At 36.6% G+C, this 27,400-nt stretch overlaps 1 protein-coding gene across 15 annotated transcripts in view; it reads left to right on the forward strand.

Moving 5' to 3' along the window:
- The window catches only part of MYCBP2 (MYC binding protein 2), a 267,757-nt gene that overhangs the window by 208,307 nt on the left and 32,050 nt on the right, over positions 1 to 27,400 (forward strand). For all 15 annotated transcript variants that reach the window (XM_029936570.1, XM_029936573.1, XM_029936574.1 and 12 more), the window contains 11 exons: positions 8,268 to 9,911; positions 10,807 to 10,976; positions 11,696 to 11,940; positions 13,900 to 14,067; positions 18,546 to 18,703; positions 20,091 to 20,290; positions 21,140 to 21,289; positions 22,239 to 22,399; positions 23,424 to 23,580; positions 23,760 to 23,984; positions 26,160 to 26,225. In XM_029936570.1, the coding sequence (XP_029792430.1) occupies positions 8,268 to 9,911; positions 10,807 to 10,976; positions 11,696 to 11,940; positions 13,900 to 14,067; positions 18,546 to 18,703; positions 20,091 to 20,290; positions 21,140 to 21,289; positions 22,239 to 22,399; positions 23,424 to 23,580; positions 23,760 to 23,984; positions 26,160 to 26,225 (3,344 nt within the window). The remainder of the gene's footprint in view (positions 1 to 8,267; positions 9,912 to 10,806; positions 10,977 to 11,695; positions 11,941 to 13,899; positions 14,068 to 18,545; positions 18,704 to 20,090; positions 20,291 to 21,139; positions 21,290 to 22,238; positions 22,400 to 23,423; positions 23,581 to 23,759; positions 23,985 to 26,159; positions 26,226 to 27,400) is intronic.

Raw genomic sequence — 27,400 nt, forward strand, 5'->3', positions numbered from 1 at the left:
ATTTATGTCAGGTGAAGAAGGTCAGGGACACTGTACCTGTCATTCTTCCGTAAACTCTGTGAGATTTTATAATCATTGCTTGAGAATGATCTATAGAATTAGATTTCTTTCTTATATTTTAAATATACATATATATGTATGGATGGATAAGCATGGCCAGAATACAGTGAAATTTGAGCATTTCACTAATATATTCATAAAACTTTCTCAAATTCTTTCAAATGTCTATGTTAGGATTGCATTATTAATTTTACTAGGACTATAAAATCTATAACTGCTGTCCTGCCTTCTTGAGATTGAGAACTAAAAGACCTGAAAAGCAAAGACAGATGCTGAAGTTCATTTCTGCCAGTTATTTGTAGCCTCCTGTGGGATGTTGTGTGGAAAAAATGCCATCACTATTTCCCCTGTCTGAGTAGCAGGGATAGTGACATGGATGATGTGATTAGACACCTGACCTCCTGAATATAATGCATTTATAGTGGCTGGCCTTTCTGATATTCTATTTACTATTTTGTGATCATTGCTTAATTGTTTACTTAACATTGAAGAAGAATATATGGGGGCACCTGGGTGGTTCGGTCGGTTAAGCATCCGACTTGGACTCAGGTCGTGATCTCACGGTTTGTGAATTTGAGCCCTACGTCAGGCTCTGTGCTGACAGCTCAGAGCCTGGCGCCTGCTTCAGATTGTGTCTCCCCCTCTCTCTCCTCCCCTCCTCCCCTTCCTCCCTCTCTCTCTCTCTCTCTCTCTCTCTCTCTCTCTCTCTGTCTCTCTCTCTGTCTCTCAAAAATAAACATTAAAAAAAGAAAAAGAATACATCCCCTTTTTAAATCTAGAACTGCAGTTTTGTGTACTGCCACCAGATGGTGATCTATGCCTTGATTCTTCCAGGTTAGGTTCCCAGGAGCAAGGTCAAGTTTCTCATATTCACAGGAGAACCACAATTTGTCCTTGTTAAACTGCAATGAGAGTGCTTTCTTTATTAAAATTAAAGTTATAACTTTTATTATTATTATCAGTATCTAGGGAGTAATTTTTTAAAGTACAGTGCACAGTGGACTCAAAGTTGCTGTGATCAGAAAATGAATTAAGTACCCCAGAGAACTTAATAGTTGGGATCCAAAACAAAGAAGACAAAGAATAAATGACACATGAAGAACCCTTTTGTTAATAAGGGGATGTTTTATGCCAAACAGGCAACATTGGCTTCAATGAATACTGGAGAAAAATCTTGTTTTTTATATTGTTAATATTCTCTTTAGTGAACCATATGTTGTACCAAAAAGAATCAAAATTCCACAGAGGTGGATTTGATAATAGGTTGTTTTGCCTATAAAATGAGCTTTTATTTATTTATTTTTTGCCAATCTAATATTTATTCATTTGCTATTTTTTTGAATATAACACAATTTGTTTTTTTTAACATATGCAATTATTTTCTATCATTTACAATACAGTAGTTACAGTGACACTCCAAACAGAAAAGCAAAGTAAAAAATCAAAACCCCAACTTCTATTTCATGTAATTAGACTTATACAGACATTAGAAGGTTATGTAACAACGAGTTAATCACCTAATTTCACAGCTATCTGAAGTGGCAATTGTTGTATAGCAGCTTATCTATGATACATTCAAGATACATGATATTGTAGTATAGAGGTGGAATTTAAGGAAAGGTATTAAGCAGGCTGTGTTGTAGCTTATGGGCAAGTAATAAAATGAGCTTTTAAAAAGAACATGATTATTTAGTTTCCAACAGATTGTCTGAAAGTTGATCTACTTTTTTTCTTTTGTGCACTGTATGTTTTAAGGATTGCTTCTCTTTTTAAATTGAAAAATAGAAATCTTTTAAAAAGTTAACGATATCAAACTATGTTCAAATATGAGCAACTTTTATAAAAATTAAATGCATAGGACAAGTGTCTGTGGTCCCAGCTTAATTTCTTTAGGTGTTTAACAACCTCTTTTAGACATTCAAAAAATGTTAGGAATTCAGTCTTTATATAGGCTTCGTAACATAGTGAAAAGACTTTGAAGCTGTTTTGGCTTCAAAACCTCTTCCAGGACTTTGTCCTTAAACCTCTAGGATCTTATCCTCCAAATGTCCCTGTTTGTCACATTTATGCTGATGGGTCCTTCTAATTATAATAGTATTCTGATTTTTGCTATGTCCTCCTGCTAAACCCTGTCTGTCTTCACAGATTTTAGCAAGCAAGCCACAAGGCTGTGTCCTTACATTCACAGTTTGAATTCCCCTTGAATTAACTCTCCAGTGGAAAGCTGATACCTCCTGACTGGTATTTTCAGTGAGAGTTGCAGACTTTGTAGTATATAAGATTTAAATAGCATGAGGGGCGCCTGAGTGGCTCAGTCGGTTAGGCCTCCGACTTCGGCTCAGGTCAGATCTCACGTTGGTGGGTTCGAGCCCCGCGTCAGGCTCTGTGCTGACAGCTAGCTCAGAGCCTGGAGCCTGCTTCCGGTTCTGTGTCTCCTTCTCTCTCTGTTCCTCCCCCTCTCATGCTCTGTCTCTCTCTGTATCAAAAATAAATAAAACATTAAAAAAAATTAAAAAAAAAAAAGATTTAAATAGCATGAGAATTCCTTTTGCAGCACCTGGTACCTTTGGGGTCTAGATTTCAAAAAGAAGTTTGCTCAAAAACATTAAAAATTTAACGTTTTTTAAAATTTAGATGAAGGTGATTTGAGGGCATATGTGTCACATCTGTCCATACACTCCTACCTTTCTCTCTTGAGCCCACTGCAAGGGGTCCTTGCAGTTGTCCTTATTCACAGAAATTAGTCTATTGTTTTGCTAAGTTCAGTCTTCAATTCTCAGATCTCATTTTATTGCCGTATCAGCAGTGTGTTGACAGAGTTGATCTCCCTTTTTTTCCCTGAAATACTTTCTGCTGGATATTTCCTACCTCGTTGACTCTGCATTTCTCCTCTCTGTTCTGTCTTCCTAATAATGTCTCAGGGCTTTGTCTCTTCTGGACACTCTCTAACTGGTCCTCTCCAGGCGTGGAATGCCACTCAGCATCTGCACGCTTGTGGCTCCCGAGTTCATCACCACTTGACCTAGTATATATTTGCTCTCGTCTCTCCTTTTACCTGAAGATACGTTTCATGAGGGCAGTGACTTGATGTCTGTCATCCTTCTATCTACAATTTCAAGAACAGTGTCTGACATACAATACATAGTTCATATCTTGCATGGAGTGACCTCTTGGTTTTGGAGTAGTCCATCTTAAGTCTTGGCCACAATAGTGAATCAGTCAACTATTACTTTTCATGCTTTGAACAAAGTGTGTGTTGTATCCAGTTTTTTATTTCAATAACAGGAAATCTGTCTCCTTGCTATTTGATTTCAGCTCATATGATTTAATCACCATGAGTTAAAATTTTAAATAAAATGGATGTTTTTCAGAGTTAGATAGAGCACTTTTTTGGGCAGACAACTTTGAAAAGACTACAATTTAGAGGTTCTATTAATTATTTGGAAAAAAAGATAAGTAATTTAAAGCACTTCATTTTCTGCATGGTAAAATCATGTGTCTAGCATTTTTCAGTGACTTGTAAATTTTCTTTGCTTTGTTTATGTTGCAAAACTATTTATAATACAAAATTAGATATCTTCATAATAAGCTTTATGGAACAAACATTAAATATAGGGAGTAGCACTAACATTGCCTACTGAAGGTCTACTCAGAAAAGTAGTCAATCCTATATGTTTTCATACATATTGGAAAAATCATAATCATGTGTTCATACAGAAAACCAGGTGACAGTAGCTATGCTAAACTGTAAGTAATATTTTTGTATCTCCCACTGTTTACAAAAGAAAAAATTTACTTATAAACTTTTATTATAAGTAAATGAACACAAAGAAAACTGAGTTAAGGAAATATTAGTCTAAAATGTTCAAATTTGATTTATGAGAGCAATGAGCCTTACTTAACTTTTAATGTATTTGGAGCTATCTTTATTAATTTAAATCAGTTTGACCTTTATTTTCAGTTTTCATTTTAGAGAAATATAAACCTATTGAAAAATTTAGCAGAATATAAACTTTTAGTAAGGTGATTGTGCATACCATTTGAAATGCTTTGTTTCTGCTTGTGTTCTCTGCTGAATTTTTTTTCCATTGAATCTGTGCTGCTTCTTTGCCAATGTTTTCCACTATAGAATCTCCATCTCACAACCTTGCTTCTCGTGAGCGCATTTACAAAAATTATGGTGTAGCTGGGCCTGCCTCTGCTCTCTCATCTCTGTCTCACAAACTCAAGGGTGGGTATGCGTGCCTTCACTGATGGGCCATTCGTAACGAACGTAGGAGGTTTCAGTAAAGTTTTATTAGTTCACCTCAGTCATTTCCATCCCATTCCATTTTTTAAGATTAAAGTTTATCATTTTATATAAAATTTGATATTTTGGGATAATTTGTGTTGTATCTATTCAATATTATAGCATTAATTATCCTAATTGTTGTGCATGTTTATTACATATGTTGGCTAAATATTACTTGTATTTAATTATATAAGATTTTAAAAAATAGAATAAGTATCTAGAAAGAAATGCCTGATTTGGGGAGTTGTAAAGTCATTTTCAGAACAAGATGTTACATACCTGTAAGGCATAAAAGCCCATTGTGATATGTAAGAACATAGTATCTTATGTGACAGATTTAGTCTTAAACCCATTTTTCTGTTATGGAATGTTAAAATCATTTTCCTGTTGAAGTTTTTTATGCAAAACACTTTGATAATTAAGTTGAAGTTTTTTCGTTTAACTTTGTTATCAGGATAGATACATACATATGTAGATATAAACCTACCTGTCCTGTCTGGATTGAGTCTTCCTTATAGTATTTTCTCAGTTACTGTGACAATTGATAAAATTTCATACAGTTTAAAAATATCCTTTTGGTTTATTACAAAACTGTAGGTGCCTACTCATATTTTTGACTCAAAGTAATACTTAATTAAGCTTAAAATTCTGTATTTTAAGAAAATTTTATCAAGTTGTTTTTGAGCCAGTGGTTAATGTATTGCATAAGTTTTCCAAGTAATTTTCCTTTTTCTTAGAAATGGGTAAAACAGTTTTACATCTCTTCTTAGTATAGTTGATAGTTATACTATGTATTCTTAAAGGATAATAAATAGGATTATAGAACCTGATCTCTACAGTATATAGTGTTGTCAAACCTGATATATATTATGGCATAGCACAGTATAGTATTATGCTATGTGAGTTATAGTATGGTAACATATAACCTGATGATTTATGATTTGGGCATGAAAAATTGTAAAGGTCACTAATGAGTAAATACATAATACTTAACATGTTTACTAGTTTTTCTGAATGTGCTAAATTTCCATCCTGTCCTGTATTATTTTTTCTACAGAATTCCATTGAGGTTAGACAATTTTTGCCTATTATCACTTAAACTTACATATGATAACCACAGTCATTAAACTACATTAAGTGATGAGTGTGAAAGTTATCATGTGTGCTCGAAAGATTTTTAGGTTGATTTGTTTATATTTATTGATCTTTCAAGCAGTCATAACCTGACAGTTTTTAGTAATACAACATGCTCCAAAATGTTTTTTTGTTTTTTTAATTTATTTTTTTAAATTTATTTATTTAAATTCAAGTTAGTTATCATACGGTATGGTATTGGTTTTAGGAATAGAACCCAGTGATCCAAAATGCTTTAAACCCAAATTAAGAAGTTGTTAAGTGTGGGTCTACACACTTAACAAACCTGATATTTTATTTTAAAAATATTTTTTAAAAAAGTAAGTTTTTCAAGAGGGTTTATAATTTGGCAATTAACGGTTCAGAAAGAAATAATTCTGCATTATTTATGCACTTGGACTCCCAAAGGTATTCAGATATTACCACTTAAAGGTCTTAAGAAAATATTCACCACCACAAGAGGCATAGAGATAGAGGATACAGATGCCTGTACTCTCTATATAGGAGACATTTTTGCAAACCTATGACAAGTGGTGTCCTGATATTCATAAGATTCCATTATTCAGCCAGCCACAGAGAGATTTTGCTCTATGAGGAATTGCACACCATTGATTTCAAAAACAAACCTCATTCAATTCACAAATTGATCTCTTAGAGGGTTGGCAAATATAAAAGATTTACTGTTTTTTATGGTTCAGCTTCTGAAATAAATGTGATGATGAAAGCACTTCCAGCTGTCAGATTAATAACAACAACAGTAAAAAAGTGCTCCAAGCATCACATATTAAAAATTAGTGGAAAGGACTAGACTGATGTTTAACTCTACCAAATACAGTAATATGTAGTATATTTGTTTAATAAAACTTGCTCTGTGGATCTATTACTAGATCAGTAAGATGAGCAGCAGTTTGTTAAACTACTTTTGTACAGTTTGAGAGCACTTATTTATCAGGATTGTTATACCTTTTTGTCTGTGCTCTCCTAAGGCAGTATCAGCATCCCAGTCACTTATACTTTTATAAAAAGAACATGTAATATGTATAAAAAATGAAATTCATGATAGAATAATAAGGAACTGTTGAAACTGAGGACCCTTATATTTAGTATAGTTACTTTTATTCATCCAAAGAATGAGAATAATTATTCTGAACGCTGGCATGTTGCAGTTAAACTAAATACTTAGTTCATTAATATGCCCTAGACAGGCTGTTTGCCGTATTTTATGGTCTTACCACAGAATTACTTGACTTGTAAGCATCTGACCCTCACACCCCAGGGGCTAGTTACCTTTGCCCTGTGGCCTTGGGAGTCATAATTGCAAAAAATAGATTTTCAGAGAATCTGAAAATTGGGAATAGCAGAAGAAAAAAAGTGTTTATTCAGTACATACTATATTCCAGTACCTATTCATAACATCGTATCCATGAAGAGTAACAGACAAAAATACCAGTCCTTATGGACCTTCTGTTAGGAGGGCAGATTCTGTGGCAGTACTGCCTTGACCTATACTAGAGAACATGTGTCTGCTTGCATGTGTGTGCGCACGCACACACACTCTCCCACAGGCCAGCCAAAAACCATTTCCCTGCATACCCAAATTTGTTTGCATCCCTTTTTCAAAAGAGAGAGAGAGAGAGAGAAATACCTACAATATAACCAGTTAGGAGAGCCATCTCAATTTACTAGGTACCTTTTTAAAAAAATAAGAATACTTCTAGCAAGGTGTATGGATTTTCAATTTTCAATACCATTTGAATCACTTTAATCAGATTGCTTTTCTGCTGACAACCAATTAATATTATAAGCACTAAAGGTAGAGGTTTCCACTTCAGGGAAGAAAGGTGACAAAGACAGTCTGGCTCTCATGCCTCCAAGAAAAGTATGAGGAAGGAGACACATTGTATGAGGGCCTGGATGCCAGAAACAAGTGGTGTCCCTGTAGAAATAGCTAATGCTTTGCCCAGGAAAGAGGGAAATTTTTTTTATCTGTTTTTTCTGTTTTCCCGACTCCTTGTGTCAAGCTCCCATGAGTCAGGCTTGCACTGCTAATTCTGAGGATCCTCCCATTTCCTTTTTTCCAAGAGGACCCAAGCTCTGAGTTCTAACCAGCTAACCTTAATGAACTAAATAAACTTTTAGAGTATAATCTACTTAAAAACAATAGACTGCCTAAACGATATGTAATTAAATAATAAGTTTCAGGCATTCATATAGTATAAGTTTAATCCAGTCATTGGAGGGTTTTCTACGGAACTCTTTATTAGCATAATTGTATTGGTTGTACTTGAAAATAACAAATGTATCTATATATGAACTCAGTTCCCTAATTCAGTAAGACCTTTACCATCACCCTAATAAGGATGTAAGATAGGACTTCACTGGAAATTTAGCTTGACTACTTTATATTTAAAAGTACATATATTTTCATAATTTCTTATTCCAAAAAAATAGTTATGCTTTTTCTTTCTAGTCTGTTCCTGACTTAAAATTTGAATTATTGTAATAAGGCTGAGATTCCAATATCATGGATAATTCATAGTGAAGTATAAGTTTCATTTATTCAGCCTATTGTGCATCCATGAAAATAGTTTTTGGTGGAAATGATTGTATAATGATGCAATAGAAATTTTATGAGAAACATTTTCCCTTTTTCCTTTATTCCTCAAGTATTTTTGTCTATGACAACATGAATTTTTTAGCTATGCTTTTATTTCAGTGTTTAGTGGCTAAATTGCAAGTTGTACATTTATTAACAAGTTTCACTATGAAATGGACCATACAGGTGACCGGGGAACTATCTCAACATCTTCAAGACCAGTTTCTACATCAGGAAAATCAGAACTGTCCTCCAAACACAGCAGATCACTTAAACCTGATGGACGTATGAGCCGGACTACTGCCGATCAGAAGAAGCCAAGGAGTACAGAGGGCTTATCAGCCAGTGAATCCCTTATGTTGAAATCCGACGCTGCAAAGTTGAGGTCAGACTCTCATAGCAGGTCCTTGTCTCCCAACCATAATACCTTGCAGACCCTGAAATCTGACGGGAGGATGTCTTCTAGCTTTAGAGCTGAGTCCCCAGGACCAGGTTCTCGGGCATCATCTCCCAAGCCAAAGACTCTCCCGGCCAGTCGGGCTAGCCCATCTGGTGCCAGTTCTCCCCGCTCCTCCTCACCACACGATAAAAATCTACCTCAGAAAAGCACTGCTCCTGTTAAGACTAAACTTGACCCTCCTCGGGAACGTTCCAAATCAGACTCTTACACACTTGACCCAGACACCCTACGCAAGAAGAAAATGCCCCTCACAGAACCGTTAAGGGGACGATCAACGTCACCGAAACCAAAACCAGTACCAAAGGATTCTAAAGATTCCCCGGGATCCGAAAATAGAGCCCCTTCTCCCCATGTGGTCCAAGAAAACCTTCACAGTGAGGTGGTCGAAGTCTGCACTTCAAGTACTTTAAAAACAAATAGTCTAACGGATAGCACCTGTGATGAAGGTAGTGAGTTTAAGAGTGTCGATGAAGGCTCAAATAAAGTTCATTTCAGCATAGGGAAAGCACCACTGAAAGATGAACAGGATATGAGAGCATCCCCCAAAGTAAGTCGAAAGTGTGCTAACAGGCACACCAGGCCCAAAAAGGAAAAGTCCAGCTTTCTCTTCAAAGGGGATGGATCCAAACCTCTAGAGCCAGCCAAGCAAGCCATGTCTCCTTCGGTGGCCGAGTGCGCCAGAGCAGTCTTTGCCTCTTTCCTCTGGCATGAAGGCATAGTACACGACGCAATGGCTTGTTCTTCTTTCCTAAAATTTAATCCTGAACTTTCCAAAGAACATGCGCCTATAAGAAATAGTTTAAACAGCCAACAGCCTACGGAAGAAAAAGAAACCAAATTAAAAAATAGGCATTCATTGGAAATATCATCTGCACTGAATATGTTTAATATTGCACCTCATGGACCAGATATATCTAAGATGGGTAGTATCAACAAAAATAAGGTGTTGTCTATGCTGAAAGAACCACCTCTACATGAAAAATGTGAGGATGGGAAAACAGAAGCCACTTTCGAAATGTCCATGCACCACCCAATGAAGTCCAAATCTCCCCTTCCGTTAACTTTACAACATTTAGTGGCTTTTTGGGAAGACATCTCTTTGGCTACTATCAAAGCAGCGTCCCAGAATATGATTTTTCCAAGTCCTGGTTCTTGTGCAGTCCTTAAAAAGAAAGAGTGTGAAAAAGAGAATAAGAAGGCCAAAAAAGACAAAAAGAAAAAGGAAAAGACAGAAATCCGGCCCAGGGGTAATTTGTTTGGTGAGATGGCCCAGCTGGCAGTCGGAGGACCGGAGAAAGACACCATCTGTGAGCTGTGTGGAGAGTCCCACCCATACCCGGTCACGTACCACATGCGACAGGCTCACCCGGGTAAGCAGTGTTATTGATTATGTATTCTGCGTACTTTGCGTAAAAAAATGAACTCAGTCACTTCTAACTTGAGCTGCTCTATAAATTATGTTAAAGTACAGGGAAACTTTAAAGTGTATTACCAATATGAGTTTTGAAGGAAACAGCTAAAGAAGTTCTAATAGTAAGGTGGTAATTTAGTACAATTGCATTTTAATGTATCACATTCGGAAACACTTTATTTTTTAAATGCTTTCTTTATGTGTTACCCAAAGGGTGCTCTTAAGTTGTCTCACGCAAAAGAAATAATGATATGTCCTTATACGTAGGAAATATCCCAGTATTAGGTCTCCTTCAGTTTTAGTATTTTCCTATTAAAAATGCAAATTAAATTAAATTAGACTGATTTCCTTCAGCATTTTCCTATAGAAGTGATCTCAACTATAAATCAGAAGATTGTATTTTAAATAAATGTAGGGATTTCTATACAATTGATGAGTATTCCAAAATTCACCTATTAGGAGTTGGGTTACTTTTTTTCCTTTCTACGTATTATACCTGAAATGTATTGTAAAATACAGGGTTCCTTAAAATATATCATTCTTACAGAATATTTTGTATCTGTTTTGTCCAATTCTCTTGGCATATGTCAATAAGTCTAAAATGTACCCACATCTTAAGTTTCTTTTCATCTACCTGTATAGAGTATCTCCAGTATTTTAGGTACCGTTTAATTGATCATTTTTGGCCAACCATGCTGTTTTTCTGATACAGTTCATAGCCTGGAAAAAAAAAAAAAAGAAGTCAGATACTTGCTTCAATATTTTGCTTACTTTGAGAAGGTGAATCTGTCATTTGTGTATAAGCGTCAGATTGTTATGGGAACTTAAAGGGTTAATTTTGTTCTTGTTTCAAGGGTGTGGCCGGTATGCTGGTGGACAAGGTTACAATAGCATTGGGCATTTTTGTGGAGGATGGGCTGGTAACTGTGGCGATGGTGGCATAGGAGGAAGCACTTGGTACCTCGTCTGTGATCGCTGTAGGGAAAAATACCTCCGTGAAAAACAGGCTGCGGCAAGGGAGAAGGTATTTTTTATTCGGTTCTGACAATACTGTTAATGATAAGAATATCTTATAAGAATCCCTTTTAATCATCATACTATACCAAACAATTCTACCTAGTTGCTATTAAAGATCAGCTTTCAAAATAGGAATGATACACGAATTTAATACTTGTACTAGGTTAGCTATTTTTAATCACAAAAATAATTATCTTTGGATGACCTGTGGCACATAGACCATAGTCATAAATGTTTTCTATGTAATTCTTCGTTATTAATTATCTGCTACTCTACACATATGGGTAGCATTTCCTCTTTGCCTCTCTCTCTCTGAACCCTCCCTTTTCCTCTTCCTTTTCTACTCTTTATCCCCTCACTTTTTCTTAATTCTTAGGTATGCTGTAGATCTCATGGAAACTAGAGTCGCAACTAAAAATTTTGCAGAACACACACACACACACAATTTACCCTTTGTAAAAAAATAATTACATTTAGATTTTACTAGTTAGGTTTTTTTGATTTCCCAAGGAAAGAAAAAAACTAGTTTGTGTTCGAAATACAATTTCAGACCATTCAGGAAAAGCTTAAAGTGACTATTGTTTTTGTGGTAATCACTATTATTATTTTAAAATAATTCAATAAGCATTTAATAATTTGTTTTTTAGAAACTCAAAATATTTAGGTTAAGCAATTGAGAATTTGAATATAAGTAGGAAAAGATGACAACACCATCTCCTCCGCCAGGTCAAGCAGTCCCGGAGGAAGCCGATGCAGGTCAAGACGCCCCGAGCCCTGCCCACCATGGAAGCTCACCAGGTGATCAAAGCGAACGCGCTGTTCCTGCTGTCCCTGAGCAGTGCCGCGGAGCCCAGCATCCTGTGTCACCATCCGGCAAAGCCATTCCAGTCTCAGCTTCCCAGCGTGAAGGAGGGCATTTCTGAGGATCTTCCTGTTAAAATGCCTTGTCTCTACCTACAGACATTAGCTAGGTAATAGAACTTGGTGGTGGTGGTTGTTTTTTTAATCAATTGGGATTAATAGCCATTGTTGATTGATATCATGCCTACATTACCTACATTACCTATTGTATGCAATAAGGAGACCACCAGGAATTTATTTTCAGAGTTGCCTTGACCAACATGTGACTGGTAGGGCACACACTTTATGGTATTAAGTACTTAAAAAAAACAGGTACCTACTATATCAATTTGTATTATTAATACAAAATATGTCTTAGAAACTAAGACTTTAGCTATCTTTTACTTTTTGGTAAGCTGACTTCAGTCTGTTATTAGTTGGGAATGTTCAAGTGGAAAGAAACAATTTGCTATTGAAATCTTTCATTTTTAAATTATTCATTCTGTTACCATTTAAATGTTAGCTGGGTATCAGCTTTGTTGTAGACCTTGAAGACACTGACTTTTGTGTGCTCGCGCTCTTGAGGAAAGACAGACCTACATGTTAGGCGAATGTGGCAACCGCTACACTACGGAAACCCCACAAGACAGACCTACATGTAAAAGAGGCATTTAAAATGTTTTGTGAGGAGTACTATAATAGAAGTATGCAGAGGATGCTGTTAGAGCATAAAAGACAGAGAATACCTGAATCTTCCCAAGGAGATCTGGAAAGGTCTCCCTGAGGATCTGACACTGTAGCAGTCTTAAAAGATAAATAGAAATCCACCAGGTAGGTAATGGAGGACAGTGACTCCTCACAGAGTAAAGCACATGTGTAAAGACACACATAAAAAGCATTTTACATTTAAGGAATCAGAGGCTGGTTAAGGAAATGCCCTAGAAGTGGTCACCTATGACCAGGTAATATGGGGCTCTGTAGCCCATACCAAGGTTGGAATCTATCCCACGGACAAAAAAAAAAACAGTTAAGAAATACTAAACAGGGAAATAGATGAACTTATTTGCAGTTAGAATATCACTCTGCTTCAAACATGGAAACTTCATAAAAGGCATAACTGAAGGTGGAGAGGACCCTATTGTATGCCATTTTCCTAATTTGGACTTCCATACATTATATACTGGCATTGTAAACAGCCTTTCACATACCAAATTCAGGATTTTTTTTCAATAGCTAATAAATGAAGATTTCTACAAATTGCCCACAGAAATGGCTTGTCAGCCAACAGTTTCATTTTGACAATATTGTCCTCTCTATAGCAGAATTATACTGTTGTTTTTTTACTTCCTATTTTAATAAAATGAATGGGAAACAGCATGAGGATGTGAGACTTAAGCCTCAGTCAGACCACTTAGTAAATTAGGTTAACAGCTCTTTGTTCCAGTTTGAAAAGGAGAAAATCAAATTGTAAAATGTAAAAAAAAAAAAAAAAAATGCCATTGTACCATGATTATGGATTTTATATATTTAGCCCTCTGGGAAATGCACACCCAATCCCCCCACCCCCACCCCAATGGAACATTTCTTGGGTCTAATCTTTCTCAAATTTGACTCTTGCATATGTTCCTACCAAAAAAGTGACAGACTGTGTTTCAGTAGTCCGTGCAGGAAACATGAGCCTGAAGCAAGGCAACAATGATGGAGTCAGCAGAGAGGAAACCTAGTATTCATAGGCGTGAATGACTGGTCACAGTTGAGCACTAGGCCTACCACAGCACCAAAGTCCTTTGGCCTAGGCACCTGGATAGTTGGTGGGATCATTCATCAAAGATGGAAGTTCACTAGAAGATGGAAAGTTCTCAAAAGGAAAGAAAATGAGTTCAATTTTGGATTTGATCTGTTTTTGGCACCTGGAATATTTATGTGTGAAATTGTCTGACTTTTATTTTCTCCTACTTATATCTATGATTCTTTTAATACTTTACCCTTATAGAATTACATGTGCTACTTTTCTTTTATGAAAGAGATTAAAAATGAAAAATATCTATGGTGCCATCATACTTGAAGTTACTGGGTCTGATTTAATGCAGGCATCATCATGAAAACTTTGTGGGCTATCAAGATGACAACCTATTCCAGGATGAAATGAGATATCTCCGTTCAACATCTGTACCTGCCCCATACATATCCGTAACCCCTGATGCGAGTCCTAATGTATTTGAAGAGCCAGAGAGCAATATGAAATCTATGCCACCAAGGTATTTCGCTTCTCTCCTCTCGGTTGGATAGCCAGTGTTTGGTGGTGGGAGAAAGACTGAACTAGAAAACAACGCTTTAGAAGTTCTTCTGTGTATCTGTCCGTCTGACATTAAGTCAGCTCCTCTAACTATTAGAGCAGTAAGAAGCATACAAATGTAAATGAGGCATAGTCCTTGACAGCAGAGGCACACTAGTTGGAAAGAGAAGATCAATTAAATGAAGTGAAAGATTCCATTACATGATTATTATATCATTTAGTGCTGTGGTAAATCAGACTCGAGAAAGGTTACTTTGAGGCAGTGCTTTTAGAAGGGTTCATGCAAGAGGTAGCACCAAAAATAAATCTCCAACTTCTGGATTATTGCATACAGTGTTCTCCTCCCCCTCACTTAGCTATGGTAGCATAACCCTCTTAAAAACTGACTAGAAGCATCTAAATATAATGCAGAGGGAATTAAGGTACCACTGCAACTTTTTGCAGGAGGAACCGCATGATAAAAATGCAAAGGTAGTCTCACAGTGTCAGTTAAAAACCTCATAAATTTAGTCAAAGGTTTCCACTAACTGTGTGAAGTTGGGTTATGTTGGCAATGACTATGGGAAAAGAAGACAGATAAAAGAAATATTTCATATGAAAAATCAGTGTGGCTTGTTGGCTAACTGACAAAGGTTAAGTTTAGGATAGCATCAAGATACCAGGCATGAGTAACTGCAAACACATTATTGGAAAGGAAGACATTTGCTGAAGGAAGGAAGAATATGCTTACTAAGGTACGCCACCGTGTTAATACTGTGCGGTGATGACTACAAACCAATATGGTAGATATTTTTATACATACAATAGAACTTCTATATCCAAATGGATATATTTTCTGCTGAAAATACTTGTGACATTTCCCTCCAATTGTGTGGATTATTCATCAGAGGGGGTTTTTTTTAGCTGCTTTTGAAGTTTTCTCCAAAGAGTACACTAGCCTTTTATATCTTTAAAGGTAACGAAGTACCTCTAAAGGAGATTGATATTTTTTTAAGGAGTTAGAAACCATTTTGAGACTAGTATGATAAGTGTGATTCATTGGGTTATCATTACCCTCTAGGATCAAAATCAAGTGGCGTAAACTTCTAGGTAAAGACAGTGAAATGAAGGTTCCATGTATCTTAGACTATCATAGAATATCATAGTCAAGATAAATTCCTCTAGCATAGAAGCCCCTAGTATCACTGCTGTCACAGAAGAAAGTGGAAATCTAGGGAATCCTATTCCCCAGAGCTCCATGCTGCAGCAAAGCACCAATCCAAGGTGCCAGGGAGTGCTGCACAGAAATGGGATACACACGCAACTCGGTGGAATGGTTCCTGGTAGAGAGGATTCAATAAAACCTCAAGTTATCTTTGGGAGAGAATAAAAAAAAGTATCAAATAGTGTGGAAAAGGAAGTCTAGGGAAGTCCACCAACACTTTATCAGAACAAACAAAAGAGGGGCACCTGGGTGGCTCAGTCAGTTAAGCATCTGGCTTCGGCTCAGGTCAATGATCTTACAGTTTGTGGGTTCGAGCCCCGCATTAGGCTCTGTGCTGACAGCTCAGAGCCTGGAACCTCCTTCAGATTCTGTGTCTCCCTCTCTCTCTGACTCTCCCCTGCTCACACTGTCTCTCTGTCTCTCAAAAATAAATAAAAAACATTTTTTAAAAATTTTTTAAAGAACAAACAAAAGACCTAGATAGATCTTCCCACTTTATTACCAAAAGGAAAATAGATAGTATGTAATGAAAGTCAGATAAAGAAGCCAATCTGAAAGAAAACTCTCTCAGGGAAAAAAAGAACATTTCTGCAAGTACTTTGCAGTACTGAAAAACGTGATAATGACATAAACTTAACGAGACAACAGGAGAATGAGATAAAAAACAGAATGAGTAAAAAGGAGACTATCACAGAGCTAAGAGGACACCCTGAGGACCAAATCAACACCATTATAAGACTAATAAGGAAAGTTTAGAATAGTAAGTTGAATGAGTGACATAATAGAAAATTTTGAGATAATCAGTTAGTAAAGAGTAAAAGGACAAAGAAATTATAGCAGTTAGAATGAAGATAACAGATATGGAAACAGAACAGTCCAACTGGTATCTTTAAAGTAAAAAACCAATCAATAAAATTGAAAATATATACTAAAACTATAATATAAGAAAAAAATTCCCAAAATAATAAAGTATTGAATTTCCAACTAAAAGGAAATTTTTTAGCAGGTAACTATAAGAAATAGCTTAGGTCAAAAAAAAAAAAAATAGCTTAAGTTCTTGAAATTCCAAGGGAAAAAAAAGCCATAAGTTTTCAAGTAACTGAGCACAGAAAAAGAAGTTATCTTGTAAAAGGGGAAGTTAGACTGAATTTGGACTTCCATATAACAACTTTGAATGGCAGGATGCCTGGTGGCTCAGTCAGTTAAGCATCTGACGCTTTATTACAACTCAGGTTATGACCTCACCATTTGTAGGTTCAAGCCCTGTTGGGCTCTGCACTGACAGCATGAAGCCTGCTTGGGATTCTCCCTCCCCCTCTCCCTCTGTCCCTCCCCCTCTCCCTCTGTCCCTCCCCTGCTCACACACTCTCTGTCTCTTTGAAAATAAATAAACTTAAAAAGAAGTCATTTTGCACAAGGAAAAGTTAGACTGAATTCAGACTTCTGTATAACAACTTTGAATGAAAAAAAGTGAAATAATGTCTGTTTCTTCAAAAGAAAGAAAATACTACCTTAGAAGTTTTACCCAATCCATTAGACAAACTGAAATCTAAAAGATCTTGGGAATCTTAGCACTACATTGTGGATTAATCAAAGGAATCAAACGCATGTTATAAAAAGCATGTCTAAAAGACTATATACACATAAGGGTAATTTTCATAAAGTCTTAAACTATGATTCAAGTGTTTACATTCAGCCAGGTTGAGACATTTTAAGCATATAGTAATTGAGGGATATAACATTTTTGAGCTATTTTAAAAAGTCTTGACAAAATCAAGCTGTTAGAATAAATGATGAATAATGACTCCATTAAATCAGTGGTTCTGAGTGAGGGTTCAGGGGGTGGCTTTGTCTCCCAGGTGACCTCTGGACATTTTGCTTGTCGTAAGTGGTCTTGCTCAACAGACATTCTAGTGTGTCGCAGTCAAGAATGTTGCTAAACATCCTACAATACACAAGACAGCTCTCCACAGTAAGGAGTTATCTGATGCGAAGTAGCCACCGTTAATGATCATCTTTGCTTCCTTTTGGTTTTCTTGTGTTGCTTGAATTTTTTTTTACCAACGTGATCATTTTTATAAGAACAAGTTATTTTTTTAGGTTGTATAACAATTTTTTTTCTAATTTGTTAGATAAACTTCCTCTGAAAGCATGACAGATGTCTTGAATTTTATAGTAACACCATTGAGAAGGTGAATTAAAATTAACATTCCCCTATTCTCTGGTCATTCTTGGACCTGTTGGCCCAAGCTGACTTCCAGGCATATTTACCTCTATGGGTTATGTACAGTAGTTATAGCCTGTTCAAATGGGAACGTACATACACTTAAATCTGGGAGTTAGCTGCTTCCTAGAAAATGTATAAGCTTTACTGATGGACATAGGGGTTCAAACGTGGTTTGGATGACAGAAAAGAAATGCAGAACTCCCAGGAAGCACAAATGTCCCTATTTGGAAAGAAGTAACAGAAAAAAAGAATAAAAAACAATAGCTTGTAAATTTGTCTTAGAAAGTAAAGGAAAATACTTCTCTTTTTTATAAAATGCCTCAGTAAAAGAAACTATGTAACCATACTAATAAGTCTTGAAGAATTTTTTTAATATTGCTATAGTAAATAGAAAAATTGTTAGTTTACTTAAACCTGAGTGGAAATCATTGAATTCTTACACAACATCAGTATAATATAACTCTATGTCAAAAGTCAGTTTGTTACCTCTCATTGCACTTAGCGTAGCCATGTGTAGAAAAGGCTTGGACTCCACTTCCCAAGAAGAAGAAACCTAATAGAGCACTCAGGTGCAGAGAGAACATTGAACTGTTGCACTTTTCCATTTCATTAGGTTTCTGTAGGTACAGATCCACTTTCTTTCCATTCAGTGCTCTTATGATTATATCTACCTGGTTTTCCTGAGTATCATGACAGATGACTTCTACCACACTGCTTTTGATTCTGATTTAGAGCATTTAATGTCTTTTCTTCTTTTTCATGTGAAACTGCAAAGTAGATTTAAGAAAACCAAAACTTTTAAGATGCAGTTCTGAAATCAATCAAAACGTTAATGCTTTTGGAAAGATCAAATTGTTTTTTAAAGAGAAATTGTCAAGTTGGCTTTGAATTTGTGTTTCTCCACATGAGATATAGACTCATATATTTGACTGCACTGTCATAAATTGAATATAGTTTCACTTCATTCACTTTTCTCCTGTTTTTACGTGTCATCATGTTCTGTCTACAGTTTGGAAACTAGTCCTATAACCGATACTGATCTTGCAAAGAGAACTGTCTTCCAAAGATCATACTCAGTTGTTGCTTCTGAATATGATAAACAGCACTCCATTTTACCTGCACGAGTTAAAGCCATTCCTAGAAGAAGAGTTAACAGTGGAGACACTGGTAAGTATAAAGGTAAAAAGGAAGATTGAGTGGTCCACATGATTTTACTTATAGATACTTTTTAACATCTAGTTTTTGAAAGAAAATGGCTTAATTTTTTTAAGTTTATGTACTTATTTGGAGAGAGAGCACATGTGAGCACGTGAGAGGGAGAAGGGAACAGGAAGGAGAGACAGAATCCCAAGCAGGCTCCATGCTGCCAGCGCAGAGCCTCATGGAGCACTCAAACTCACGAACCATGAGATCATGACCTGAGCCAAGATCAAGAGTCAAGATCAGACTTCACTGACTGAGCCACCCAGGCACCCCAGAAATGGATTAATTTTAAATTGTGGTTGACATTACTTTTATGTGACACAGCCACAAATGTGCCTCTCTTAAGTTTTGCATTTCAGGTGGAAGACACAACTAGAGACTGACCATCCAGTGATTCGTCAAGAAAATTGACCTTTAAAATCTTGTTAGGTGTCTAAGCCAAATATTGCTAGCATGAGCTCTTCTACTAAGCTTCAGTGAACTAGTCATTCCAGTGACCTACACTTTCACAGTTGTATTCTCACTCCTAATAGAAGCTTATATATAACCCTTGCAGCTACTTCCTCTCTGAATAGATAATTTGGGGATATAAGCAGCTCTTAATCATTAAAAATTTAGGTAATCTGGACTAGTTGGTATCAACAGCCCCAAATTAGGGCTGCTTGATTCTGTGTCAAGAATAGAAAAAAGAAACCCAAGAGAAAAGGATAACATGATGATGATTTATCATGTAGCCCACTTACTAAAATGAAGATCTGGGGGTGCCTGGGTGGCTCAGTCTGTTAAATGTCCACCTTCAGCTCAGGTGATTATCTCATGGTTCAAGAGTTCAAGCCCCACATCGGGCTCTGTGCTGACAGCTTGGAGCCTGGAGCCTGCTTGAGATCTGTGTCTCCATCTCTCTCTGCCTCTCCCCCACTCACACTCTGTCTCTCAAAAATGAATAAATGTCAAAAAAATTTTTTTATTAAAAAATAATAAATAAAATGAAGATCTGGTCTACTATTTATAGACAGATGATTCTGTATTTTCGGTGTATTCCATTTGGGGGGAAAAATACATCACTTAGCTTTTAGAGCATTTTAGAAAGCATTAACTTTAGATTCAGCCCTTGATTTAAAACTTAGCTCCACAATTTAACAGCTGTATGGGTTTAGGAAAGTAAGATATTTAGTCTTTCTCAGCCTCCGTAAAAATTGAAGTTATGATTTGTGTCATATGCAAAAACAAAACAAAAAAACTTCAAAGATTAATGAATTAGCTAGATCCTGTTATCTTGGATAATACTGTAAATATGTTAATTGTATATATTGCCTGTGAAAGTTAATTTTTCTTTTTTTCCAATAAACAGAAGTTGGTTCTTCCCTCTTGAGACATCCATCTCCTGAGCTCTCCCGGCTAATCTCAGCCCATAGCTCTCTTTCCAAAGGAGAACGAAATTTCCAGTGGCCAGTTTTGGCTTTTGTTATACAACATCATGATCTAGAAGGTCTTGAAATAGCAATGAAACAGGCCCTAAGGAAATCTGCTTGCCGCGTTTTTGCTATGGAGGTATGAATACATTAATGGGGTTATTGATCCCTTGATCATACAAATCATTTGATGATTCTATTAGTGATGTTACTTTTCTATCCAACAGAAATTTCCAATAATTAAGAGACCTTAGCCAATCAAAAATATCAAATGTTCACATCAAAATTAAACTCTTAAGTTTATGAATATAAATGAACTTAGAGATCCATATTTAAACACTCAAGAAATTTATTTTTGCACTGCTTTATTACTTGAAACCTATTAGTATCTTTTTTAAAAAGTTTTTTGTAATGAGGATGTCATTTCAGTTAGAAGAATCATGCAAAGGGGATGAAAAGTAGGGTTTTTGACTTAAAATTTAACAATAGTTTTTCTGAGTCTATTCTTTGGAATTGATCGGATCACTAGATGTCATATTTTTAGATATAGTAAATCTTTCTTCTTTGTCATGAGCATTGTAACAAAGAATCTGCCCCTTGATCGATGGGAATAATATAAATATATTTACGTTAATGATAGCTTGTGTAGAGCTTGAGAAACTAGCTGTTTATCCTGAGTACAAGTTGGAGGGAAATGTGCTTCATCAAATTAATAAGGAGATGAAAGTTTGAAATAAAATGTGGCTTGAGAAATATTTCTGTATTACATTTTATAGATATTCTTTTCCCTATTATGTTTTTAATTAGGACCAAAATTATTGACTCTTTCAAGTTCAGTGTGTTTTCAGTGAAATGAAGGTCAGATGTTTTTAGTATCTTTCCTTAAAGCACTTAGTGGAGGTACTTTGTTTCTGAGTAAGGAGAGTCCTGCAGGTTTTACTTGCGCATTTTCTTTTATCTTTGACTCATTTAACTATCGTCTGTTTAGGCTTTCAACTGGCTTCTGTGTAATGTCATCCAGACGACTTCTCTGCATGATATTCTGTGGCATTTTGTGGCATCATTGACTCCTGCTCCAGTGGAACCAGAGGAAGAAGAGGATGAGGAAAATAAAACAAACAAAGAAAATGCAGAACAAGTAAGTGAGATTTTGGAGTTTTTTTAATTTGTCCATATTTTTATAGAAGAGTAGGACCACCTTCAGATCATATAATAATATGCATGAGTTCATGCACAGATTATATATAAGCTAAAGGCAAGAATAAAATTTCTGTGCATTTGAGCAACATGGTCACTATACTTAGTGACTGATTTCTCACTAAATGCTGTTGTCATGAAGGAATGAACTGAAAGATACATACTGTTACAGTGCTGTATAAGACCGATCAACAGGGCAACATTATTATACAGAATACCTGCCTACTTCACAATGTTGCTCTAAGTTGACAGACAATGAAAATGATGTTCTGTAGGGACATGAGAGTTGGTAAAGCTCTTTTAACATTGGGGAAAAAACTTCAAGGTGCAATTATTAATATGGATGCAAAAGGTTTCTACAAAAATAATTTTCTAAACATATATGCATCTAATAATATACCCTTTAAAATATTAAGTAAAAATTGACAGAACTGCAAGGAAAAAGAGGAAAAAAATCCACAATTACAGTGTGAGATTGTGTCACACCTTTAACAACAAAATATTCCTACAAACAAACACCCTAAGACCCAGTGAATGAAAGCAGTTTCCTGTTGGCTGACAACGCTGTGCATCAGCGGTTGGGTGAGGCTCGTGTAGGGCCACCCTGCTAGGGGATTTGCCAGCACACTAGATTTGATACAGATACAGGATTCATTCAGTGATTTTATTTATGAGAGACTGCATCACTTTTCCCCCTAAAAGACAATACAGAGATAATTAGTTAATCTGTGTTTTGGGTATGCTTTGATTTTGGTGTTATTGTTTACATTTCTGTTACATGACTGTCTTTAAAGTATACATAACACTGTTATGTATACATAATATTTCTTGTGGGGAAAGCTCCTTCTAACATACAGACTGATCAAACTTGCTTTCAATGTCTGTCTTAGGAGAAAGACACGAGAGTGTGCGAGCATCCACTGTCAGACATAGTGATTGCCGGGGAGGCCGCTCATCCTCTGCCACACACATTTCACCGCTTGCTTCAGACCATCTCCGATCTTATGATGTCTCTCCCCAGTGGCAGCTCGTTACAGCAAATGGCCCTAAGGTGATTCTATGTTTCAGTATTCTAGGTACATTGGAGAAGAGATTTTATGTAGTATTCAAAGCTCGGAATGCTTGAAAGACCTTTTTAAATACTAGGGTACAGAGAATCTCTTACATTATGTGAGTAGTGCTTCCCTCATTACTGCCTTAATCTAGAATTTCCTCCTTGGCTCACACCTGTTTGCCCCTCTGTAAAACAAGAATAATACACTTCTTAGTGCTCTCAGTTATCCCAGTCCGTAACAAACCCTCTTCTGCCCCAAGTAGCTTGTCTCAGTGCTACCCAAAAGTAGAAATCTTCAATGTCACAAAATTGAGAGGGAGCATGAAAGCTCAGAAACAAATCAATATCGGGTTTTGAATTGAAGAGAGCTTTAAGAAAAATGGAACCTTTGTTATATGCAAGGTAGCCTAAGACTACCTTGAGGAACATCACCTACTTTTAAATCTGAGCCGGCTGAGGTCTTCACATTACTTCTAATTGCGAACCTGTCATCAGATCCTCACACTGGGCCACACATGTAAATAAGTGCCCCACTGGTTTTCATGAACTGTAGGTTGCTGGAGTGGATTTTGGCTACTCACATCCCTAAAGACAGGTAGAGGAGAGATTGTGTTTCCTCCTCACAAGATTTTTGAAGTACAGGATGTGTTATATATCAGAGTATATGTAACTCGGATTAATTAGTATAGAATTGTAAGACTAATAAATGTGAGAGGCTGTTTTTTGGTTAGCACTCTTGTGTCTACAGGATCGATTTATTACCCTTTTAGCTTCTGTAGCTTTGGATACATCTTCATGTATCCAATTTTTCTAGATGTAGAATGAGTGAACTTTCTGTAGATCTTACCTTGTTCCAAAGAAATTACCTTTATTTCTCGCAAAAAGGCAATGATATTATTCCCTGATTTTTTTCATTTCTGGTTTTTACATAGAACATTAAGATTTTTAAAAATCTTAACTACCGAGTGCCTTCCCAGGAAACCCTTAGGAATTATTTAATACATTGCTTGTATCATTTTAGGTGCTGGAGTCTGAAATTCAAGCAATCTGATCACCAGTTCCTCCATCAAAGTAATGTCTTTCATCACATTAACAATATTCTGTCAAAATCAGATGATGGAGACAGTGAAGAAAGTTTTAGCATCAGTATCCAGTCTGGCTTTGAAGCAATGAGTCAGGTCAGTCATTGAAAGTTATCCTCTGTGATCCTGTTAATATTCAACAATGCTTAGAAGGAGAAACTGAAAGTCACTCATAAACAATTTGATTCATTAATTTCTTATCTCACGTCTTTTGTTTTATTATTGTAAAAGATTTCCATTTCAGTGTTGCAATAATGTACGTTTGTTTCTGGTAGGAATTGTGCATAGTGATGTGCTTAAAGGACTTAACCAGCATTGTTGACATAAAAACTTCAAGCCGACCTGCCATGATTGGCAGTTTGACAGATGGGTCTACGGAAACCTTTTGGGAGTCAGGAGATGAGGATAAAAACAAAACTAAGAACATCACCATCAACTGCGTGAAAGGAATCAACGCCCGCTATGTATCTGTCCATGTGGACAATTCCCGCGACCTGGGGGTAAGAAAGGAAACTTAATTTGTGGCTCATTAGTTCTTTTCAAACCTTCAATGGCCATGCCCTATCTTTCTAAGTTTAGCAAAAAGATTTTCATGTGGAAATTTCACCAACCAAACAGCATTTTTATATTTCCCAAGTAAATCTTACATCTAAAAACAGATTAATAGGACCAGGGGAACTGTGGTATACTAATTATAAAATGGGGTGTGATTACAAATACATCCTGGCTACAGCTAAGCAGAATAAATCTCTCCTCTATAACTGCCGACCCCCAGGTGCTCGTGTAAACTACTCTCTTGGCCTGGAAGTCCTCCGCTTAAACTCTGCTTATCACCTTCTCCCAAAATCTCAAAAGACCAGCAGAGAAACCCTCTCCCAGTACCTCTTCTATAAAAATTACCCTTTCACTTCTCTAGTTTCTTCTCTTACTCTGATGGCACTGAATACACTTTGGCGTATTTTGTAATTAGCTTTCAGTTTCTAGGCCTTACCCTTAGCTGTCTTGGCGATGGTGGTGGGTTTCTAGACTAACCTAAATGATCATAATTATATTCTCCCTAGCACTACCTTGTTCACGTGTTTCAACTGAATTAAGTACTCCTCCTTTACAAAAGGCGCCAAGCAATGGAAAAAGAGCCCTATTTACTTGATTGTTAAGAACCAGGAAGAAGACACCAACTGCCAAACTTGCATGCTTTTCCCCCCATTCCTGGAGAAGGTCACTCCTTAGAATTTTTCCCTCAAAATGGATGTGGCTTGCTTTGGAGCCTGCTTCAAATTTGTGTCTCCCTCTCTCTCTGCTCCTCCCCTGCTCACCCTCTGTCTCTTTCTCTCAAAAATAAATATTAAAGGAATTTTTTAAGTAAAAATTTTTTTAAAAAGAATGGATGTGGCTTGCTAGCAGATGCAGTATTAATAAATCCCCTCTGACCATTGCCAAGCTGTTCCCATCGCATTTGCGCATTTACTTTCCCAGGAAGAGCCAGAATGATGGGGATGGGTCTTGGGTAACCTCAATAAAAGGCCAACCCGAGAAGCCCTGTCTGCCGGCAGAGTGCCCCTAGCCATCCACAGCCAATGCAGCAACAGTGCATCTGCGCAGCTGCGGTGCTTCCCTGGGGGGGAGTAAGAACAGGGGCGTAGCTAAAATGTCGTTAAGTGTCTCTCCTCTTCAGAGCCAAGAGTTTCGATTGGTACAACTACTTTAGCATACTAGAAAGTCAAGTGTAACAAATCAAAACATTTTTCTAGCTAGAACTCACTGTTCAGTACAAAGTTATCTTTGACTCATGGTATATTTTAAGCCAGGACACACTCTTCCTCAGAACAATGATTCCAGTCAATTTGACATTTTTCAGGGAGATAATCATAGCAGTGTTCATTTTTAAAAGCTGACATCTGCTTTCCTTTTAAGAAATCTCCTCTAAGTTCTGTGCATCCTTGAGGCTTCCGTACCTGTGTGCCCCAGCCTGCCCACCACCAGTGCCTTATACACAGCAGTTGATGGACCTAGAGCACTTAAAGTATGCAGTGCTCCAAAGAATTACTGTGTTCATCTATTTCTTGATGTGCTTTGCATAAAGTTTATTCAACCTTAAGATCTCTGGCTCTAGTACCAGCATGATCTTTTCAGTACCTAGCGACACAGAACTTCTGTTTGACGTTTATTTTGTTTGTTAATGCTCCTTCCCTAGTGTGGCAAGGACCTCAAGAGGACAGAGCCCATCGTTCCCATACATCCTTCTCCAAGGCTGTAAGGCGGTCTTGGTACATTGCGATACTGAAGGGTGGCTCTTGGTTAAGCCACCTGACTTCCTTGCTGTTACCTCCAGAAGCTGTGAAAATATAGCAGAGGGAGTGGAGACAAGAGTGAAAGCAGAGTTTTTGGAAGGCCTCACGATAGAGATAGAATTTAAATCTTCAGACTTTAGTTGGAAAGAGGGAATGCCAAGCTTTTCTTTCAGAGCTCGTGGAGACTAACAGTAGAATTTTGAGAACACGACAAGACTGGAGTTGTAAGAATGTGGCTGGGTGGGCAGACGGAGTGAGATCAGTTAGGAAGAATCATGACAGACATGCAGAAGAGTTGATGTGATATCAGTAGGCTGTAAGAAATCATCGTAAATTCAGGAGCAGGAGTATGAAATAATAATTTTTGTGTATTGTCTATTTTAGAATAAAGTCACCTCAATGACTTTCTTAACTGGCAAAGCAGTAGAAGATTTGTGCAGAATAAAGCAGGTAATTAAAATTTTGTCATTAAATGTTACCTAGGGAAAAATTCTTCTCCGCCTCCTCTGTTAAATTTTAATTTAGGCATGCTACCAATGTATTCTAAGAAATCATCTATTTACAAAACACTCAACTGGCAAATCGTCCAGATATAGGAACACTTACAACTGTCCCTGTGCTAATACCCAACAGTGCCCTCAGTGCTCTCCTGCCACTACCGACTATACTCTGCCTCCAGCCCTCCACTCTGCCTCCTGCTCCCTTACAAAGAAAGATTCAGGCAGGGCACCTTAAAATGCATCGTAAACCCCATTCACAATTAACACTTACACTTCAGGTTAAAATGTAAATTGTTGTCCTCTAGCCTGAAAATCTATCACTTAACAGTGCAACTAAATCCAGGCTGCAAGTCAATTTACAAATGACCTCTAGAAACAAGTTAGGTTGTATTTGGGCATTTTGTATAAACTCCCTTGTGTTAGTGAAACTTTATCAAAGCTCTTATCCCATAAATGTTGACTATTTGTTTTGCTTTTGAAATATTGAAAGAATATTTTGCTTTTCTTTATTGAAAGAATGAACTGAAATTTTGGATTAAACAAATAATAAATTTTGTTTAAAAGGCTCAAGAATTTGCCTTTGATCCTTAATGCCTTTGATCCTTAATTTGCATTTATCCTTAATGATGTTTCTAGAAAATTGGCATTATCAATTAAAATAATATACATTTATATGTCTGTATATATAATATAGAAGTCCCAGGTTATTTCTCTTAGACATCGAATGCCATGAGAACAGTTTTCATTTTATCAAGTGAATAGTGTCAAAAACCATTTCATAGTGCATTAAAACTTAATCCTTGGAAAGTTACATTCTCAGTGAAATAAGGAATCACAAATATGCAGTCACATATTATATCATTTTTCTCGAAAGGAGAACATATTAAGTAACTGCACATCAAATATGCTTATCATCTTTTAAAAAGATGCTTATCTTTAAATAGTGGTTTAATCTGAAGATGCATAAAACAGGACTTCTTGCTTATCTTGTATTTCTCCTCAGACAGTCACATAAATTGTTTTAATGATTTTACTTAATATAACTTGTGCACGGAAAGCGGTCAGACCTGTGTTTTAATTCCCAACTCCATCTCTTACTGAGAACCCTTCAACCTGAGTTAACCT

This window comes from Suricata suricatta, chromosome 4 (genome assembly GCF_006229205.1).
Source record: "Suricata suricatta isolate VVHF042 chromosome 4, meerkat_22Aug2017_6uvM2_HiC, whole genome shotgun sequence".
In the NCBI taxonomy this organism is placed as follows: Eukaryota; Metazoa; Chordata; class Mammalia; order Carnivora; family Herpestidae; genus Suricata; species Suricata suricatta.